General features: G+C 42.3%; 2 protein-coding genes across 2 annotated transcripts in view; both read left to right on the top strand.

The window, feature by feature from the left end:
* Positions 1-17,361, top strand: part of SOS2 (son of sevenless homolog 2 (Drosophila)) — a 56,415-nt gene extending 39,054 nt beyond the window's left edge. Inside the window, exons 14-26 of the mRNA XM_009893931.1 lie at positions 927-1,008; positions 1,717-1,839; positions 5,315-5,418; positions 6,649-6,868; positions 7,850-7,969; positions 8,705-8,867; positions 9,875-9,992; positions 10,526-10,698; positions 12,246-12,362; positions 13,862-14,123; positions 15,048-15,089; positions 16,241-16,350; positions 16,729-17,361. Of these exons, the coding sequence (XP_009892233.1) occupies positions 927-1,008; positions 1,717-1,839; positions 5,315-5,418; positions 6,649-6,868; positions 7,850-7,969; positions 8,705-8,867; positions 9,875-9,992; positions 10,526-10,698; positions 12,246-12,362; positions 13,862-14,123; positions 15,048-15,089; positions 16,241-16,350; positions 16,729-17,238 (2,144 nt within the window). The 3' untranslated portion in view covers positions 17,239-17,361. The remainder of the gene's footprint in view (positions 1-926; positions 1,009-1,716; positions 1,840-5,314; positions 5,419-6,648; positions 6,869-7,849; positions 7,970-8,704; positions 8,868-9,874; positions 9,993-10,525; positions 10,699-12,245; positions 12,363-13,861; positions 14,124-15,047; positions 15,090-16,240; positions 16,351-16,728) is intronic.
* Positions 17,362-20,091: 2,730 nt separating this feature from the next.
* Positions 20,092-21,967, top strand: part of VCPKMT (valosin containing protein lysine (K) methyltransferase) — a 9,928-nt gene continuing 8,052 nt past the window's right edge. The window contains exons 1-2 of the mRNA XM_009893930.1: positions 20,092-20,109; positions 20,652-20,729. Coding sequence (XP_009892232.1) covers positions 20,092-20,109; positions 20,652-20,729 — 96 coding nt within the window. The remainder of the gene's footprint in view (positions 20,110-20,651; positions 20,730-21,967) is intronic.

Genomic DNA, 21,967 nt, shown 5'->3' with positions numbered 1-21,967 from the left:
ACTGCAGGGGGGTCTCCCCAGAGCAGAGCGCAGCAGAGGGGCACAATCCCCCCTCGCCCTGCTGGCCACGCTGCTGGGGGTGCAGCCCAGGATACCAGTGGCTTTCTGGGCTGCCAGCAGTTGGGACCAGACAATGACCCTTCATGGCTCATAGTATGAGTGATTTGTTATCAGCTTGCTTATTCACAGTCTACAAAACTCTGTACAGGAGAGTGGAATTAAAAGAGATTAAAGGAACAATATTTTTCCTTTAATACTTCTAATATGGCAGAGTTGGCCCAATAAAACACGTGGCAGCTTTTGGATAGGCACGTCTTATGGTAACACACCTACAGTAGCGGTGAGGAACAGCAGGAGGGAGGTGTGGTGGCTTGTGGAGACGCAAGATCTTGAACTGCTGCAGGTATTTGCTTTGTAAGGCCTCTGCTGCTTGTCGCGGTGTCCCTGCTGGCTGCTCTGCTGAGGGTGGTTGGGTGCTGCAGTGGTGTGGCTGGGGCAGGCGTGCAGTCCCCACTGCTGGAGACTTTTTAAGAACAGGTAAGACAAACGTTTTGTGGGGGTGGTACAGGTATTTTTGATGTCAGAAGAGCAGGCAGCCTAGTTCTACCGTGTTTTCTTTGTCTTTGTGAAACCATGGAATAGCTGCATATTCAGGGAGTGTGAGTCTTTCCGCGTGCCAAGGCTGAGACGGTTCTTGAGAGAACATGGGATATGCAGTTGAATACTTCTACAGGGGAAATGCGTCAAAGAACTAAATGAGAATTTCACAAACAGTGTCGTTTCTGGTATTTTTCAAGTTACAGTGCTTAACTTACAGTGCATTTTCCGCACTTTAAACTTTTTTTTGTGAGTATATCTGTATTTTATTTCTGATATTTTGCAATTCGATAAAAAACCACTGTCAATTTCTTATTCTGTCTTTACAGACCCTAATTTTGTACGTACTTTCCTTACCACATACCGCTCATTTTGCAAGCCCCAGGAACTGCTGGGATTACTGATTGAAAGGTAAGCAGTGGTCATCCTTTCTGAAGGCGTTGAAAGGCTTTGTGTTCATTTATCTGCTCCTTTTTTGCTGAGGTTCTCAGCCCCGTCCGGCACATGTTTTAGTGAAGCTCATAAACCAGTAACTTTTAAAACAGGATCCAGCGATACAATTTCTTAATGCAAGCTTCCTTTTCCCAGTTTGTTAAATTAGTTACCTGAATTAAGTATTAGCTGGAGCACTTGGTGTGCCTGAGCTGTGGGGTGGCAATGTTTGGAACTGCTTAACTCGATGGTGAGAGTGTATTTGAGTATGACAGGGTCTCGATGCACTAAGAACGGAAATGTTCTAAGCAGTTTGTTTGAAAGGCACAGACTCTTAATGTAAACAGCATTTTAATACAGTGTGATAAAGCTGCTCTTAAGCTGTCTTTTAATCTTCACTTAATCAAGCTAGCAGGTAGTTAAAAACCTTATATCCTAGTCTAGACATCTTGTGATGACCAGAGAACAAGCGAATTATCAGGGCGAGAGCTGGGTGTGTTAGCAGTACATAGCCAGGGGAGGAGGGAGTTCCAGGCAAACTGGATATTAGATGAGTGCTTGAGTTTCACCGCGCTGACTTTTTTTTTTTTTTTTTTTTTTAAAAAAGGCAATTGCTCTTCATGTCCTACATAAAGGGTTTGTGTTTTATCTTAATTGCCATCGGGTTTTTGGTGCTTTTATTCATAGGTTTGAAATCCCGGAGCCTGAGCCTACTGAAGCAGACAGGCTGGCAATCGAGAAAGGGGAGCAGCCCATCAGCGCAGACCTTAAGCGATTTCGCAAGGAATATGTCCAGCCAGTACAACTCAGGTTTATTTGCTTTTAAATTTGTTCTGTTAAAGCCAGATTTTAGTTCACTGATTATATGGTGATCCTGGAGACAGTAATCTCTTTTGGAGACTGCTGTGCTGTCAAGTAGGGACTTATCACTGTCTGCAACCAGCCTAATATCCCAAACCGTGTTCTGATTAGTCATACTGACTTCTGTTGTTGTTGCAACTGTACTTTGGTTCTCTGCCGCTCACAGCTGTGATCACCACCCACAAGAACGCTGTATGGCTGCTATGTAAAGCGGGTGTGGGTGAGAGATGTACAACTGAAAGTGTTTCTGGCTGCGTTTTGAATGGATTCCTTGTTAACAGACTCTATGAAGATAGTTTCTCTGTTTCCATTTTTTTCAGTCCTGCTGGTATTTTACTCCCTTTCCCAGCCCCGTCGATGTATTTGCACACAGACAGGGAGACTCTTGTCTGTGCTGCACATTGCAGCGGGCTGCAGTGAATCTTCAAGGTCGTGCTGACCAAGCTAACTTGGGAAACAATTAAGCGTTTCTAGCATGAATGAGGCTAATTGTTTCCCTGGTAGGGGATTAAGTCAGGAGGAGACACAGATCACAACCGATATTTGCTATGACGACTTTTATTCATTAAACTGTTTTTATTAGTAGCGTCAAGATGTTACTATTAACGGCAGATAACTACATACACGGTACGCTCAGTTATTGCCTTACTGCACACAGTCATTCCTAGTTACTTGTTTGGAGCAGCAGCAGTTTGCTCAAAGTGAAGGGTCATACTGACATGGCAGTATCTTCAAGGCAGGTGTTCAGAAAGTCACTTAGGGGTCCCATTTTCATCAGAGACCTGTGTGCATATATATAAAAAAATATATGTATGTAATACTGTACTGTTCAGCAATATATAGCCGCCACGACCTTCTTGGATGTAGTCCAAGTTCTACAACCTCAGTGTAACCTTCATACTTGTGTGTGCCCGTGGCATTGTACACATTTATCAGGCCCTTGGTGTTCTCAGTTAATCAGCTCCTTTGGGTTCAGCGGGACCACTAGTCTCCAGAGTTATCAGTTCTTGGCAGAGCTTCGCACACTGCCTCTCAGCGCGTACTTTTCCTGATTCAGCTTGCTGTTTTCTGGTAACTGTTTCTGCATCCATCCACGTAGGTGCCTATCGAGCCCCTGCATAGAAACTCACACAGAATGGGCTTTTGTGACAAAACTGGCTCAAGAGTTTAAATATTGTTGTATTGCTTTTGTTGCTATTTTTTATAGCCTTCTCTACTGGCTAGGCTTGGGGACCTCCTCGCAGTACCCCTTGGCGTGGTACAAATGCATCTTCCTGCAGCACTGCCGACTGCCATAGCGGAGCAGGACAAGTCGTTACCAATGAACTGGAACCTGTAGAAAAGTTTGAAGCAGCTGTTAACCATGTTTCTTGCTATTAATTTCCTAAATGAATTTAGCACTTTTGCCTTCATATGTTATGTTGTAGCTGTTCGAAACCTGTGCCCTGTTCCAAAGTTTCCAGAATCTTTGGGTTTGGTTTCTGGTTTCTCTCCTTGTTTGAGAGATTAGGATGCCCCTTATCATGACAGCTACTCTCTGCTGTCTAATTTATGGTAGGGTTGGTGAGCTGAGTCTGTTTATGAGTGCCTGGTCCATGAGAGATGTGGTTAAAGCAGCTATTTAGCACTTACCCTTCTGTGGCTTATAGTTAATCTTTAAATTTAGGAGATACTACATGTTTTTAGTAGCTTCAAACTCTTAACTGTGTTACAGTTGAAAGTAAGTGTCTAATTTGAGCTGTTAGGTTGATATGCTCAGCGCTTTGTAAATTCCAGTATTGTTGATAGCATTGACCTCTACTTCAGAGAGACCTGAGATTTGGGAAGAAGGTGGAGAATGTGAAGATGCTCATCCCTCCCTCACTCCCTCCCCAGCACTTACTCCCCATCTTGTAGAAAATGCTGTAGACATGCTGTGCAGCGCACAGGCATGGAAACGGTAATGTCTTTGATGAGATTAAAGGCATGTGAGGTCATGAGAAAGAGGAGGTGCTAAGCTGGAAATGCAGTCAGCAGAACCAGGCAATCTTTCTTGCTTTTTCAGTATTCCTGCCATGGTATCTCAAAGGCAAAGACCGATTAGATAAGATTCTGTATTGCTGTTATTGGGAAATTGTTTAAAAACATCACTCCTTTGACGGTTAGAAGCTGTCATTAATTTCCAGCCTAAATTATCTGTTTGGGTCACCATTCTTTCATGTGATAAACCTTTTTCTTTAACTTAGACACTGGGAAGAGGAGAACTGTTTCATTCTCCATGTTTTCACGTAGAGCCTTTATTTGACTCAGCTAAACCAGCCAACTTCTCTAGTGCTCTGACTCACAACAGACTGGCAGATTACAATCAGTTGCCTGCCCTGTCCCTCTCAGATGTTCTCCCCCCCCCTCCCCGATCTACAGGGCTGAACCACCACAAACAGTAGTCTGGTACATAATTAGCACCGGTTTACCTTAATATCCTGAGCTGTGAGGAGCAGGGGGAGTTCAGCAGCACTCTGCATGCAGCTGAGCCACTTCTGCGAAGGCGATAGGGCAGGAGTAACCACATCTCACCGTAACCATCTCCTCCTCCGAGTCTGAGGCCATGGGCTCACCATTAATCCCATCATCCTGTCCCACCTGTTGAATCGGCACAGTGAAAGTCTGCTGCAGTAGTTGATGTAGGAGATTTTTGCTCACTCTTCAGGTAAGGTGATATGGTGCACTCCGATAAATCAAAGTTTTCAGGTACGAGCTCAACTCGTTTACCTGAAGAAGAGGCAAAACAGATTTTTATTCTGTTACATCCTAAAAGTAGAAGGCAGAAGGGCAGTTGTAGTTCACTTTTAGAGGCTTGTTTATTAGTGGTCTGTTTAAGAAAGTGTAAAAAAAATCAAGAGAAAGTTCAGTGTTGTCCTTAAAGGAAGTACTGGATCTAGTACAGCCATTTGTGTAATTAAAAAATTGTAAAAGTAGGGCAGTACACTTGCAACAACTTCTGAGCTGAAGTTTGTATATAGGAAAGAAACAATTACAAATTTATTCCTTACCAAATGGGAGATCCTAATTAGCATTTTTAGGGTTTTTTTTTAAAAATAAAAGTACATTAGAAATACCAGTTTTATATGATTTTGGTAATTTTTTTTCCTGTTCTGAAACCACCTCAACACTAGCATTCTTTGTATAACATTTGAAAAAAACACCAAACTATATATATGCTAAGACTGGAAAATTAGATTTTAAATACCTGGAGACGTCTGTAGTCTTTGGTGCTGTGTTTAGTCTTTCTTCTGCCCCTTTGACTGTGTGTATTTTGGTAGTCATCAACTACATGAATCTGTAACTCAGCTTTTGTAGAACTGTTTCATTTAGTGTTTACAGGGGATGAGCCTTGGGAGTCCTTAAAACCAAAACATAACATTTTTTTTTTTCTCTCCTTCCTCAGAATATTAAACGTTTTCCGCCACTGGGTAGAGCACCATTTTTATGATTTTGAAAGAGATCTGGAGTTACTAGAGCGATTGGAGACGTTTATTTCCAGTGTAAGAGGTACGGTAATTGGTGGTCCTGTTGTTCTTCCACATTTTGGTACAACCTGCTGGTCTAATCCTGACAGGTTTTAGGCATGAGAATATCTTTACACACATGAGTAATTTTAATGCCTTTAATTGAGCTGTTTATGAGACTCTCCTTTACATGAGCAAGCTTTGGCCTGGAGCCTAAACAGCTCCCAAAAATTACTTCAAGCATTATGATATTTAATTAAGTGTATTTACTTCTGGACAGTAATGTTCATCCTTGCCTGACTCTACAATAGACTTGTTGGAATTCAGACTGTCACCTTCCTCCTCATGTTGTATTCGTAGAGAATTCCTTCCATGTTGGTTACCGAGTCTAGTTTTTCCATCTTGTTCTTTTCCCATTTATTGAAAGTTCCGGCTGAAAATCGTTATCCTTTTAGGAGAGGATACTTGACCCATTTGGTATCGCTTCCTCTGGAGCAATCCCTTACAAACTAGCAGATTTTTTTGGCAGCTTATGTGGAAGGCAGCAGTGTTGGCATGTCAATTTTAATCATTATCCTGACAGTTCTAGACTTTACTTTTCAGATTGCCAGGCCATGGATTGGGCAGTATAATTCTGAGACAAACTTAGAGAACAGTAGTTTATTTTTTTGCAGAGGTCTCCATGCTAAATATTGCTGAGCAGAGAGGAATAATTCGGTTTTGGTTAGTGTCTTAAAATGTATTTGTCTTGAACTGCTGGAGGTACTTCCCATCTTGTCCCCTATTTTGTGTACTGTAAATGTTGGACTGGTACTGTAAACATGTATTTCTCTAATCTTTACATTCTGCAGTGCACTAGTACAGCGTATTGCAAAGATCTTGCGTGAAGCTTGTTTACTTTTTTAGTTCGGCACCTCTAAGTAAATGAAGCTAGCAGTCAAAGTGGAGATGGTTGCAGCTGATGGGGGAAAAGTAAAATACAATCTGTACAGGGTCACTTTTTTCCACTCTAAAACTGTCAGTAAATGTGGTTAAACGCAACTGGGCACCCAAAAATTTTTCACATGTGTCTGTATTTGCCAACTGATACAGGTGCAAGAACCCGTAAGAAAAAAAAATAGGGAACTACAAACCTAATTAATTTGCATGCAGAAATGCAGAATTTTGAGTGCATGTAAAATTTTTTTGGGGGGTGGTGTTATTAAATTATCAAAAGTCAGTTAATATGATATTAAAAAAGGGGAGGGGTCTTTTTATGGTTTCTGTTTTTCAGGAAAATCCATGAAGAAGTGGGTGGAATCGATCGCTAAAATCATCAAGAGAAAGAAAGCTCAAGCAAATGGCATTAGTCACAACATCACGTTTGAGAGCCCGCCTCCCCCGGTGGAGTGGCACATTTGGCGTGTTGGGCACAGCGAAACGCTGGACCTCATGACTCTGCATCCTATAGAAATTGCTCGACAGCTGACACTTCTCGAGTCTGACCTTTATAGGTGGGGATTGAACTGATACATGTCTTTTTTAGATTACTTGAGCAAAAAAGAGTCCTAATTCGTAGAACCGCTCAAAAGTACATCCCCGTGACTTTCAGAGTTTATGGAAAGAGGTTTTCTTTCCATCTGTTCAATATCAAAATATGCAAGGAAAAAAAAACTGGTTTATCTCCATATCAGACTTCTGACAACATAAATAAGTACCGGAAGGACACTAAAATATTATGAGTGGATAATAATAACTTGTATTGTCTCCTTGTTAAAAGCAAACTTAGTGTTACATTAGTAAGAACTGCTTGTTGCATTGTGAGAAGAGAACACGATTGTCTCTGCTTCTTTCCTTTATAGCTGCACAGCAGAGACCCAGGTGTTATGTGCATACAGGCATAACACTGGTACATCAAGGTCCTCTAATCTAATTCTGAAGAGGGTTTTTTGGTCTGCTACCATAAGTACCCCGCTGTTTCCCAGTTCTGCTGTTACCTGTGATAAATAGAGCTAGCCTTGATGTGAGCGCTAGGTTGTGCTGGGTAGAAATTCTTTAAGGTCTTACAAGACTCCAAGGTGAAGCATCCTTTTGTGCTTCAGTGACAGCAGGTTTTCTATTGAAGTAGGCGACTTTTCCAGCAGGTTGCTCAAAGTACTTCAGCTTTCTATTTAAAAAAAAAAAAATTTAACTGTCTTTAAGATGCTTTCCTACACTTTCAGGAAATTAAACTTACTCGTTTGTAGTTTTCTTATCGGAAAATGCTTATTCAAAAAACACCAATTTCAATTAAGATAAAAAGGTGTTTCCTTCTATAGTCAAATACTCGCCAAAAAGTTACTTTAAGTAACTGTTTTGCAGTAGATTAGATTGGATTGTATTTGTGAAATACCAAGTCGTGTTTAAGGGAAGAAATAATCTTTTAATGCAAACACAGAATATAGAATTATTATTTGTATTGAACATTCTTCTGCATCTTGCTTTGTCATTATCAGGGCAGTACAGCCTTCTGAACTCGTTGGCAGTGTGTGGACTAAAGAAGATAAGGAAATTAACTCCCCAAATCTCTTGAAAATGATTCGTCATACTACGAATCTAACTCTTTGGTTTGAAAAGTAAGTACAGGTGGTGATAGTGTAGTGGCATTAACTCCTACGGAAATGGAGAGAGAAACATTTTTCTGCTATTTGAATTCTGTTGCCTTGAATCTTGAGATGGCTGCAGGGTATTACAGTAATTTCAGGGTTTGGTTCAAGGGTGCATGCCATGCCAGTGGCATATGCTCCCTCTTCCTGAGAGTGGAAGATTTTTTTCCAGTTATGTCCACTTACTCGGCATGGGTCCTGCTTACATTTCTACAGCACATCAAAAGGTGCTGAAGGCAGTACGGGACTCAGCATCGCTTTTCGACATCTCTGATGAAAGCGCTGTTGTGTCTGTCCCCTTATCTTGGTCTCTCTCCCTTCTCCTGAGAGATCATTAAGTACTTCAGAGGACACGGCCAGTGCTACCGTCAGGAGGGCGTAGGGGTTGGTGCGTATATACCTAACCCAGCGAGTTCAAAATGCCACTGTAGAGACAGTGGCATGAGAGTCACCCTTCTTAGCCTGGAGCCTGCTTGGCGTTTGCTTTTATTATTTTATGGGATACGCCAAAACCTTTCTTGGCTTTCCAACTTGAACATATGTAAGATGTGATTACATAAATTTGTACTTGAGATTCTTGAGAGAGAGCCAGACTGTTCATACTGGATGTACTGTACAGTTTTTGCTTGGAAAAATTTGATTTAGTAGCTAGCAAAATGTCAGGTTTTATTTATCAGTGTTTCTCAAATTATGTCTTTTGATTAGGTGCATAGTGGAAACTGAGAACTTTGAAGAGCGAGTGGCTGTGCTGAGTAGGATTATAGAAATCCTGCAGGTTTTTCAAGATCTGAATAATTTCAATGGTGTTTTGGAGATCGTCAGTGCAATGAACTCTGTGTCAGTGTACAGACTAGATCACACATTTGAGGTAAATTTTGGGCATTGCTCTTGGGGAAAAAACCTATTCAGAATCCAGAAATGATCTCTCACGCTTCTGAAGTGAAACCCATAGTAGCCATATCACACGTTGCTTTCAGGGAAGAAAACAAGTGTGAAATGTGCGAAGTTATTTATGAGAAAACATACGAGATGGGCTGCATGTCTCAAAGGGTTTGTAATGGGAAGTGGAGCTTTTCAGCAGATGCTTTCTCACGTGTATTCAGCCCAAAAAGGGGAAATGCTGTGGCCGTTTGAGTGTTGTTCGTTAACCTGTCTGAAATGAACCTGTTGTTTCAGTCCAGTGTTTTATGGGTATGAAAGAGGAGGATCCCAGGGCTGAGTAGCCTCAGCTGGAATACTTCACCAGCAGCATTTCCTACCTATGTGAGAAACATGGGGATAGAAGGGCATGGGAAGGGGATAGCTAAAACTCGGATTACGGCTGATCACAAGAACTTCTTGAATGAGTGACTCTTAGAAAATTTAGATTGTCAGAGGCAGAAACAAATACCTGCTGAATCGGTTTAGATGGACAATAGGAAGAGAGGCTGTGACACAAGTATTGATTTCTTTATTCACTTGCCAAGGAAAATAAATGCCTAGGATTTGGCAGCAAAGCCTGCCTTGACTAAAATAGAAAAAGAAGCACAAATAAAATGTATTTAGTTTTTGTCTTTAAGAGGTAGTACAGGGCCTTTAAGTTAAATTCAAAATTCAGTGTTGAATTTTTATCAAATTTAAAGACCAGGATTACGCTTGGAAATTGACAGACAAAATAATAGTCTGTTTACAGCGGCCTCCTGATTCACATGGCTAAATTGTTGGACTGGGAGTGCTGTAGTCCAGAGCGAACCGTTAACAAACGAGGTTCTTTCAAATCTGAATTTCAGTTCCTAAGTTTTGCTGAGAGAGATGGGGAATTGCCTTGGTTTTGCTAACCATACTGTTTGAGAAGATTTGCATCCCTAATCTTTTCTTTTTTTTTTGACAACTTAGGCACTACAGGAAAGAAAAAAAAGAGTTTTGGATGAAGCAGTAGAATTAAGTCAAGATCATTTTAAAAAATATCTAGCTAAGCTCAAGTCAATTAATCCACCCTGTGTGCCTTTCTTTGGTAAGTAACACCAGGGCAGGCTAATACTGCGTGTATTGTCAGCCTTGAGTTGAGTTTGATGCAGATGTGTTTATATTGCTGTGTTCAGGGTTATGTTTAGCTTTAAATTTTTTTTAAGGTAACGTGTGACTTTGACTTCCTAGGTTTGTAATGTTTTTAGACTTAGTGTCTTTTATATTAATTTATTTTTCTAGTTTAGTATACAGATTACTGGTATTACATTGGTAGGAATATTACCTTACTGGGTTTAACACTGCCTCCATATTGCTGATCTGATTATTATCATGACCTGAAGATATATTTTTTTTTCTAAACTCAGGATCTCATGTTAAGGAAATAAAACATCTAATTTCATGAATATATTGTTCCTATGTAAAAATGTATACTTGATTAATTTTTGCCAGCTAATCAACTGTTGGAGCATTAAAAGGAATGGTCTACCTATGCTCAGAGATTTTTATCATTCATTAGAAAGAATGAAATCAGCTCTTAGAATGAAAATGAACTTTAAAAAACATTTATCTTTTTATCAGGAATATACCTAACAAATATTTTGAAGACAGAAGAAGGGAATCCTGACTTCCTTAAAAGACAAGGGAAAGAATTAATTAACTTCAGTAAGAGGAGAAAAGTGGCTGAAATTACAGGAGAAATTCAGCAGTACCAAAACCAGCCTTACTGTTTACGGATAGAGCCAGAAATTCGGGTAATCAAACATTAAATATTGGTTTGGGGGACAGGGGAGGGAAAAGAATGTACACAACAAAAAATTGCCAAATAATCTTCTAGTACTAGAACTACTCTTGCCTGAGGGGAACAGTGGCTGGTAGACAACAAAGTACCACAGCAAAGGACTAGCCAGAAGTTCAGATTTACTTGCTTGGATTCCATGTTCTGGGTCTTGTTTATCCCCTTATTGCTGTGCAGCCCGGTACTGGAGAGGTGTTTTAGCAACAAAACAGAATGAGACACGCTGACTAAACAGCAGAACTTTTTGGAGGAAAATCAGTTGCCTCTAGCCTAAAATGCCCTGCGTGTGCCTAGTGTGTTTAGTCCTTCGGACGTTCTGTAGTAACACCTCTGACCAAAGTCTACTGATGCCGTTAACAGTCAGAGAACCTGTAGTTCAGCACAAATACCAACGGTCATTCAGCACGGTGGAAGCTGAGCAAACGTGGGGATGCAGCAGTGTCAGACAACATTGTCTTTAGAAACGAGAGAGGATTCCCCAGGGGTTACTTCCCTAAGACAAACACTAGTGAATCCCAGATAACTTAAAGGAAGCCATGTCGACGTAGGTAGGTGTTCTTAAATGGAGTTAATAATGATTGAAAAGAATGGTTTTAAATACCCAGCCGTACTTCCTGAGTACGCAGCTAATAGTAACCTTTCCAAAAAACAGCAGTGTGGACAGCACTCAGTCTCAGCTAGGGAACAGCAGGAGGCAGGAAGCAACAAAGAAGTTGGTAACACGAAGAATTAAATGGGCGATAGTACTGCTGTTCAAAATGTTATTTGCATTGTGTGTTTAATTGTTGTGGATGTGTCTGGGAAGGGTTTAGGAGATTTACAATATTCTTAAGAAGTACATTAAGTTCCAGGGACGGCAGTATTTGTGCTGAAAAACGGAACAAATGGTAAATGCTGTAGCTCATCACCCAGAGACTCCAGCTGCAGCAGGACTGTCCGGCGGTCAGGGAGCTTTGTCCTGTCCCGTGCCCTTGGAGCCCGTCCTGTCCCAGCCGTGCCTTCCCTCCAGTCCTCGTGCTGTCCTGTCCCTACCTCTGTCCCTTCCTGTTCTTCATAGTTAATTGATCACATCCAGAGCCCCTCTAAGAAGTGGCACTAGCATAACCTTTGCTTCCACTACTGTACCATCTGCACTCTGCTCCTTCCCAGATCTGTGGCGTGAAGGCAAGCGTACAGGGTGCTGTTGCACGGCCCTTAGCACTGCTGTGCAGTGCATCATTCGCTACTCAAAAATATTAGCGATTCACAGAAGATGTCGTTTACCCTGTCTAGTTATTTGAAGCAAGGTCATTCTTTCGTGTTAGGAAACTTACCGTGAGATTGATTATTTATTGCATTCGATTGTTTGGTATTTATTTCAGGGAATGTTTTACTCTGGATTTCCTGGAAATAAGCTTCATAATAGTGAAAATCTAGTTTTTTAATCAGTGAATTACTAGCATTTCCTTAAAATGCTGTGTATGTGCTTATTTTTAAAATATTATTGATGCTTGTTTCATTTAGAAATTCTTTGAAAATCTCAATCCTATGGGGAAGATACCAGAAAAAGAGTTTACAGATTATCTGTTCAACAAGTCATTAGAAATTGAACCTCGAAACTGCAAGCAACCACCTAGATTTGTAAGTCTTGTCCTGCAAATTAAATAGCTAGAATCCACTAGCCATTATGGAATAGAATACGTAGTTAACTCGATAAGCCGTATATATTTCCTTCAGAATTCTGTATCTTGAGATGATTTTAAAATACTTTTACTTCAGGCGTTTGTTCCTACTAAAACATGCTACCTTTGCTTATTTTAGAACGATTTTTTTTTCCCCAAAATTAAAATATTAGAGCTTAAATTTGGGTTTCTTAGCATATAGTCATTTGATAGAATATGTAATAACATTTTTCATTTCACAGTATCAAAAAATCTTAGAAAATATTAATTATTTGAAATACGGATTTTATGCATAACTGGTGTTTTTAGTTTTCTTTAAGTGGAAGTCAGTTTCTGGTTTTCTTTTGTCTGAATGTCTTGCCTTGTTGCAAAAATTGAAGCATACCGCAGAATTAATCAGGTGCAACCTTCTTGCTGAACAAAATGTAGTTCAATTTAAAGGAGCAGCAATCTTGTTTTTTAAGAAAATAGCCACTGGAGCTCAGAGCTCTTTTTTAAGCAGAAAGATTGCTCTCTAGAACACTTGGGGTTTTATATGTTGTAATTGTACTTCTGGGTAGCTGGAGACATCTCTCATTTTTGGGAGAGCTATAAATCATTTTAGCAATCTCCTCTTAGAGGAATGAGTAAGACGATATTACAAATATGGCAAGAAAACGACAGAAGTTACTGTTGCAAAAATGCTGCTTACAGTAATTTCTCTAAAATACTTTCTAAAAATAAATATCCGTGCTGCCAGTCTCAGGCAGCTGGGCATGAATTCTTTACAATTCATGATTTCCAAACTAGACATTCTTATTGGAATTTCAGGAAAGTCCAGTTCTGGGTACTGTAATGTGGTGGAGGCGTGCATACCACTGTAGGATGGGAACGTAATTCATCTTCAAAGAATGGGCTTTGATCAGTGCTGTGTTACACCTGAGTCTAACGAGGCTTCTTTCGTTCACACCAGTGACGTGTGTGTAAGAATTTCGTACTGACTAACCCAGAGGACGTAGACAACGTGCGTCTGAGGGTGTCCTTGATCTTGGACGCGTGTAGGAGCCTGCTGACCTTCTGTGGTAGAAGCACAGAGCACGTCAGACGGTGCTGTTACGAGGCTCTTCTGCAGCCCTGTGGGGGCACTTGAAATAACTCTCTCTCTCTCTCCCAAGGTTGTGACTTGCTCTCCCCTGTGTTTTGTCCTGATTGGCACGCACCTGAAACTTGACTCTTCATAGCTGTGAAAAAAAAAAAAAATTCTTAAACTGGGAAAAAAGGTTTATTAAGCTGCATCCATAACTTTTCAGCCAACTCCTGCTGTATAGATGACAACAGACTGTACCTCAAATCAATAGTAGAAAGGCTGTAACACCCTTTAAAGTGTATTTGATAAGTACTTTTAAAAATATCTCATAGAGACGTGGCAATTTTGCTATCTGAAATGTTAGCAGTACTAACCAGCTTTACTTTCTCCAGCCTAGAAAAACAACATACCCCCTGAAATCTCCCGGGATAAGGCCCAATACCGGCAGACACGGCTCCACCTCTGGCACCTTGAGAAGTCATCCGTTGCCACTTGAAAAGGAACCGAGTAAGATAAGTTTCAGTAGAATCACTGAGGCAGAGCATGAATCGGCAGTATCAGCACCAACATCGCCAAACACACCATCTACACCGCCGGTGTCTGCTTCTTCAGAATTCAGCGTGTTTTTAGACATTGATCTCAACAGTTCTTATGGTAAATGTGCAAAATGATTTAATAATTGTTACTGTCCCTCAGGCTTCCAAATTGTATTGGTGTTCCTGCCAGCCTCTTAAAAAAAAGTTGCAAAATTAGTTGCGGCCTATGAAGTTCTCGTGTCAGTGTTACGTGTACTGTGGCTTGGAAATCCCTGCTGTGAGTAGTTAAATAACAAATGACATTTCCAGTCTCTTTGCCTGCTCAAGCTGAGGCGATCTTTTATGAGTGATGTCCCCGTGAGGGCCATCCTAGTGTCCCCTGCCATGCAGGGGCTGTGCCTGCTTTACCACGTGTGGCACATCTGTAGAGAGAAAAGGTGCTGAGGACCTGACATCCACACCAGTGCGCGTTGCTGGAGCGGTCCTGTGGACTGAACACGCTCTAATGCTTCTGGTTTAATTTCCTTTGTCGGGAATCCAGTCTGGGTGTTTTGAGACGTGAACCGAAGTGCCAGAAGTGGGGATGGTCAGGGTACTCGCTCCAAAACGCAGCTGTGATTTAAAAAAAATGACACTGTTAGTTCAGATGCAGTGCTGACGCTCCCAAGCTTTGCTTGTAGCTGTGAGTAGCTCCTCCGTCTTGGCTCTGCTCTAAGGGGGCTGCAGACTTGGCAGGCGGGTTAAGCCTGATGGGGGGCATAAACGATAAACAATTTTTATATGGCAAATGCCAAGGGCGTTTGGGCTGCAGGGGAGGTGAACAACAACATGGTAGTGTCAGAACAGAGCAGAGTAAGGAAGTTTAATTTCCAGCATAACTTAGAGTCTCTAGTTCAGGAATATTTTACACAGGAAAGGTTAATTCATTCTTAGCAGTAGATAAACTTGGAGATTATGGTGATGTTTGAGGTCATTCACAAGCATACGTTATGTGCTGTAGTGCAGTCTGGAAAGTCTTTAATTGATTTTTTTCATTTAACAGGTAACAATAGCATCTTCGCTCCCGTGAGTTTGCCACAGTCGAGTGAGTACCGTAACACTATTACATGTTTCATTTAACTCTACTTTTCCCGGTTTTAGGAGAGCTGAATGGGAATTAAAATCTGAAATCTGGGATGAAAATGTGGGCTGCATTCATTAGGGGTTTTTTAGGATTTTTTGTACAGATTTTAGATCAAACGTCCACTAAAGAATGTAAAGTCTGAAAACTGTCAGGTTTGGTTTGGTTTGGGTTTTTTTCCCCAGGCTCTAGCATGAATTTGCTTCTATTTTGGACGTCCTTGATGATTATTTTGTTTGACTAATGCTGCAAATACAGCAACTTGATAATTTCGTATTACCACTTAGTGAAAATAATTGTTCTGTTGCTGGGAAAGATGTGGTACGTTTTGTACCACAGCTGTGAGGGACGTGCTGTATTTGTGTGTGTTTTCAGTTTCTCTTTTTACACACAGGCACATATACTTTTTCATAGTATGATGAAAATTTCAAACTGGAGAGCAGAGGTGCCCAGTGTATTGATACAGAGTGCTCTGCACTTCTGAGAGAAAAAGTAAACGTGTGACAAAAGTCACAAATACCGGTCAGGGGGTTATTTCTTAACTTTGAGGATTATTTTGTTTCCCCCTGGAAAAAGGAAGACCTGGAAATGTCCTAAAAATGCTGTAAGAGTTAATATCATCTGTTCAGTTCAGTGTATAATTCTCCTGCTTTAAAAGTACTACAGACCTGTTAATGAAGCCTCTAAAGTTCCAAATTTGAGCGTGTACCCATATGGCTGAAAGAGCAAACTTCCACTCCAAAGTGTAATTGAGGCATGCAGGCAAACTGCAGGCACTGTGGTAAACAGGGGCAACATTCTGCAACACAGAGGGGACTGCAGAGAAGGTTATTTAAGTGCTCGCTCGAGTTCACTTTTATTTATTTTTCGTCCTTTAGTGTTGCCCGTTAACTGTTGATGCTTATCTTTGGTACTGGAAATAGGAGACCACTTTGTGAGGAGTATATCTGATTAAAGAAACAAATGAGAATTTCATACAACTGAAGTTAATGGTTCGTGTTGCTGTTGAGCACAAAGATCTGCTTATTTGAGTTGCTTCTAGGTTGGTTTAATATTCTAGCGTATGTTCCTCAGGTATTGCACAAGCAGTAAAATACCTGCTTTTCCCTCCCCAGAGACTTTCTTCAGCTCGTGGGGTAGCTTCCCTAAACTAAGTGATGAGCCTCAAAACCCTCCTCCACTTCCTCCACGAAAAAAGATGGATCAGGATGCTTCTAATGCTAAGGTATTTCTGTCCTATATTGAATAACGTTGATAATAAATCAGGGAACATCTAGAATCATAGAATCGTAGAATCATTTAGGTTGGAAAAGACCTTTAAGATCATCAAGTCCAACCACCTAGCCAAGCAGGACTTTGTGAGTCTAAAAGACTTCCAAATGCAGCGCTCCAGTTGCCCTTTTGAAGTTTCGGGTTCCCAGTGTCCAAGCTCTGATAGCTACTTTAGGAATATAGTGGTCATACTCAGATCAAAGATATGGCTGTGTCTGTATCATGTTTCTGACAGCACCAGTAGCAGACGTCACGAGCATCTGTTGGAAGATACGCTCTTTATCTAAACATCTACATTTCTTACAATGTCATCTTCTCTGTACTGTTGTAGGGAAGTTTAAAGTCGGATGACGATCCTCCAGCAATTCCACCTCGGCAGCCGCCGCCTCCAAAGATACAGCCTCGTGCTCCTGCTTACACCAACCCCTTCGACCAGCCGCTGCACAGCCCTCCTCCTCCACCCCCCCGGGACCCTCTCCCTGATACTCCACCGCCGGTACCGCTCCGGCCACCCGAACACTTTATCAACTGCCCTCTCAACCTCCAGCCGCCGCCGGTGGGACGCTTGCACAGAGATCCCGACTGGTTGAGGGAGGCGAGCACAGGTCCCAGCTCTCCCGGCACTCCTCCCAGCACGCCTTCTCCCCGGGTACTGCGCCGCTGCTGCGTGATCAGCGCCAGTCACAACAGCCTGGTCCACCCGCCTGCGCCCCCAGTCCCACCCCGGCACAATTCGAGTCCTCAGTTACCAAAACTGCCACCAAAGACTTACAAAAGGGAGCTCTCCCACCCTCCTTTGCACAGACTGTCTTTGCTAGAAAATGCAGAAACTCCTCAATGACCTTAGCCATAGTAGTCATTGACACTGGAATAGTATTTGTAAAGTTCCTTTTTTTTATTTATTCAAAAAAGGCAGTGTATTTTAGTACTTTCACAAATTATGCTCTTAAAGTGCTGCTGATCAGAAAAAAAAAAAAAGTTTAAATTGGAAAAATAAGCCTACACACACTCTAGCCTGCGTCTGTTCGACAGCGTTACCCTCAGGTGATCAGCAGCATTGCCTTGTTTCACATCCTCAGTGCCGACAGTTATGCCAGTATACAAAATATATCTTTTGCACTGTAAACTACACTAAATGAATTTAAACTGACATCATTTAATTGCACTGAGCCAAAAAAAGGTGCGTCTGTGGAATTTTTTCAAATTTGAGCACTAGTGGCCTTTTTTTTTTTTTAATTAAAAACAAAAGAACAATGGGATGATTACGCAACACAAGGATATACAGTGTTACTGATTTTAAACCTCTGCCCACTTGCCTTCTAACTTCGTGTAAGCTTGGAGGTTCGTGAGTGACCGCTACTGTTCTCAAATATTTTAATGCCATGTCTTAATTGCCATTGATCTGCTGCTGAAGAAAAAAAAAAAAAAAAGAAAAATAGGTTGAAATCTAAATACCAAAATATTCAGTTGGTCTTGATCATTTTGAGAAAGGGTGAACAAGGACTACCTGTCTCGGATATTGGAAAGGATCCCTAGTACTTAGCATGCATCTTGTTCAGATGTGCCTTTTTGTTTTGGTAGGCAAAGGTGTCTTAAGCTAAAGAGTTGTCTACTGTTCGGGAGAACAAAGCTATATGCCGTGTATGTACAATTGTTTATATTGTATATTTACAGATAATGCTAATAACCTGTATAAATTTAAGTGACTCGAGGCCTATAATACAGTCTGCTACTCTCGCAATCTTCTACGGTCAGAAGTGTTTCCTCTGGCTTAGGAACAGTCTTGCCTTCCAAACCTAATAACTTTCTTTAGATCTCACTTAACTTAATCGTGAATCCATTTTGGAAATTGGTAGCATTTAAACCAGCAAACACTTAAAGCTTTATTAAACTTTTTAAACTGATAAGTGAATGGAACTTTTATTTGCCAGTTGAACTACTTGTTTGAACTGGTGTGCGAGTGAGTCTGTTTTACTGGTAGTACTGTAGCAGCATTTATAAAGTGGCCAGAAGCCACATTTTATTTACTGGTCTGTGGCCTTTTACTGTGCTTTGTATCAGAGTTCTTAACAAGATTAATAAATCACCCCAGTCTTAATTTTTAAGAGCTTGAGCAGTGCGTGTTGCTTGTAAGGACAAGGTTGGGAGTTGCATTTAGGAAGTCTTTGGCAATACAAAACGCCCCAATTTTCCAGGCTGCTACTCTCAGCGTTGGTTGTCCTTCGGTCTGCAGTTGGGCCTGATACATGACAGCTCCCGGGGAGCTTAACCCTTCCCTCCTCCTCCTGCCCCATCAGATGCCTTGGCCCCTCTAGATGGAGAAGTGGTTTCTGTTTTTTCTGGCTCCAGTCTGGAGGAAGAGCACTGCGGTGGGACTCGGGGCAGCTCAGGCTTCCAAGTCACTTTTCATCAGCCTGCCTATATCGCTCCCACCGTCTCAGGCATTCCCTCTGGAAAAGGAGAGGTGCTAATTCTCTTCTCCTGGGAAGATGTATCTTGCCATCTGTCCCTTGGACAGTCTTCTCCTACTGCCTGTCCCCTTGATGCTCCTTTCCTGAGAAGGAAGAGGGGTAGAATCTGTCTGAGGTGTCACCCTGAGGGCCATTCGTGCAAGGGGCAGAACACACTTTATAAAGGAGAACTGCTTCGTTTTGCAAAAGTAACATTCAAGAAGTTCCAAATTTGAGATCCGTGAACTGGGAGTGCAGGCAGGAAACGCACAATGCCTTGATTATGTTTTTTTTTTTTCCCTCTGCAGTAAAAAACCAGTTCATACCTCTTTTCTGTAAGTTTGGGAAGAACTCTTCTATCGGTATCTAGTGGTGAAATTCTGCTCAGTGCAGTAACCCCCTCGTGCTCTCTGCATGGAAAAGGCAGGCTGTCAGGTTTCACCGTTCCAGTGATCTGCAGAAAAAGCTGAACAAGTGAAATTTTATATTTAGTTCCTTGTATTGACTCTTTTGAAGTCTCACCAGCAGCTATTGCTAAAAGATGAGTAATATTTTTTCAGACTCCTACATTTTGTGTGTCACTGGGGGGAGGGCAGGTGGGACCTCTCCCAGATTTTAGAATATATAGATGTCGGATTTATACCTTCCTTTACAAGTGCTTAGACCAAAAGCATTGTTAATATCCCATATTAAAATACAGCATAGCTTTATATTTTGGTCCTGACTCAGCAAAGCCCTTAACAGATCATTTTAAGCTGAGCATCTGGTGATTACTCATGGCTTCCATACCTATCAAAGTACTTCCCTCCATCCAGAGCTTTGTGAGGTTCTGGTTTGTGATAGACTTTGAGGAGAGTTTAAACTTGTGGAAGCGGGAATGTACGTTTATTAGAGTTCACCTTGAAATGCTGTGCAGATGTGCCAGTCTCAGAACAGCCCTTTTTAGGTGCCAACTTACATGTGATGTTGACAGCCTACAAAAATACCTGGGGGGCTGTGAAACACTTCCTTCTTTGAACCCTTAAACCTGATTGTGGAAGAGTGGTTTAGGGCGGCAGTTCTAAGTTCCACACTGGAACCCAGAGGAAAAAAGAAAGACTTAACTTTCAGCGGGGCCCAGAATAGTTTGATTAGGAAAATAGTGATGCAGTTAAAAAAGTCTCAAGCCTTGGTCATCATTCTCCATGAAATTAACCCGGACAGAGGTAGGCATTCCTGCGCGAGCCTCTCGCTGCTATGCGGGGATGTCCTGGGCAGCAAAGGTGAGTGTGGTTCCTGGTGGGCCCTCAGGATGTGTCCTCTGCCAGGGACCAACGGGACAGACATGAGCCTGCAAGTCCATGTTGCTATTTTGCCAGTGGCAGGTCCTGTTAAGCGCATCCCCAACCCTCAGCGACTCACTTCTTCTCCCCCAGTGCCCCTTCAGCTGCGCGTGGCCGTCCTCTAAACTGGATACGGAAAAAGATCCTGTGGGGGTTTTTTTGCAGGCTGGGCTGAAAGCATCGCCACCCACAACTGATCAACAGCAGTGCTGGGACAGCAGAGCTCCAGGAGGATGAGGGGAGAGGAGAGCAGGAACATCATGCATCAGATCTCCCAACAGCGGCAATAATGTGGAAACATGAGATATTTGCTTGTGCTAGAAGGCAGCAGCTCAACAACGTTCCTAGCCGCATCTCCCACACGTGAAACATGACTCTTACCTTTACAGGGCCAGTTCTCGAGTTAACCTGAAGTTCATAAATCACAGCACGATTCACAAAAGGGGCCTTGCTCATGCATAACTGTCCTCCACGCATAACAGGAGCTGGAAAATACAAACCCAAAGCGCCGTTCCAAGGCAGGGTGGCAGCAGCGGTGCCAGCAGCGTGAAGCATGGCGGGTACGGCAACGCGCGTTCCCAAAGTAACTGTCTGGCCGTGGAAGCGGTCGAGGTCAGTCAGATTCCCACCAGCGCGGTTTGAGGGAATGCCAAGATAGCAACAAATTAACATTTCAGTTACTTCATAATTACAGGGATAGATAAAAAGAGCCAAAAAAAAAAAAAAAGCTAGAGGGGAAAAACGTGAAATTGCTGGGTTTGAAGTTGGCTTGTGTGGGAAAAGGCCATTCCCTCAGAAAAGTGCAGACAGACAGAATGTGAAGGCAGTTATGAGCAAAAGAAACATCTTTCTCGTTGTTTTCAGTGATCCTACTTTGAGTTCCCAAGTTTTGGCATTTCCCCCCGCCCTGAAGCCGGAATAACTTCTGTGGGTGCTACAACACCGCTATAGGAGATCAAAAACAAGAAGGGACCAAAGGAACCGTCTTTTGTGTGTTTGATTTGCTCCAATTCTCAGAAATAAACAACGAGTCTGAATAGACCATTCGGAATCCCCGGCAAATGCAGTAACTCCTCCCCAGGGAAAGGAGCGAGCACTACTAAGAAGCGCTAGGAAATAAAGTCATAAAAACTTTCTTCCATGTGTCCGAGGGGAAAAAATCAAAAGCCTTTGCACTTAACAACGTGGATGCACGGCCAACTCATACTCATCTGCTTTTTTAAAAACCTTTTTGTAAGTTTAAATGTCAGATGAGGGTCTAGACCGCCTGTGATCTCTGGCGATCGCGCGGCTTTAAGTGGGGCTGCGCTGCATCAACCCGCGGAGCAGATTTCGAACCGCCGCCTGTTAATTTTCAGCCACTTCGCACGTGGAAAAAAAAAAATTCTTGAGGGCTGTCTTTCCTCTGGCTGGTTTTTAACGTCTTTTTTTGCCTGATGGGCTAAATCGGGCAGGTGTGACTTACTGCCAGGCCAGCTCCTGCTCCTGCCGCAGGGGCCTCACGCCTGAGGGAAGCCCGAGGAGGCCGCAGCACCCAGCGAGCCATGGCGGGTGGCAGCTCCTCTTCTGCCCCACAGCCAACCTGGCAGCTTTACGTTCCCTCCCCTGCTGCCAGCAAGCACTGAAAACCAAGTAAAAGTACGTTTTTCTGTCAAGCAAGGGTAGCCCAGCACATGCCACGGTGTAATTCAGAGTCAACAGATGGGAGAGTCGGCCAAGAGGGGCCGGGGAGCGGTTTAAGATGGAACCACTTCTGAGGGGATTCGCGCCACTTCAGGGGAGCGGGTGGAAGGACGGC

This window comes from Charadrius vociferus, unplaced genomic scaffold, assembly GCF_000708025.1.
Source record: "Charadrius vociferus isolate BGI_N301 unplaced genomic scaffold, ASM70802v2 scaffold49, whole genome shotgun sequence".
NCBI lineage: Eukaryota > Metazoa > Chordata > Aves > Charadriiformes > Charadriidae > Charadrius > Charadrius vociferus.
This window is presented reverse-complemented; position numbering and strand designations above follow the sequence as displayed.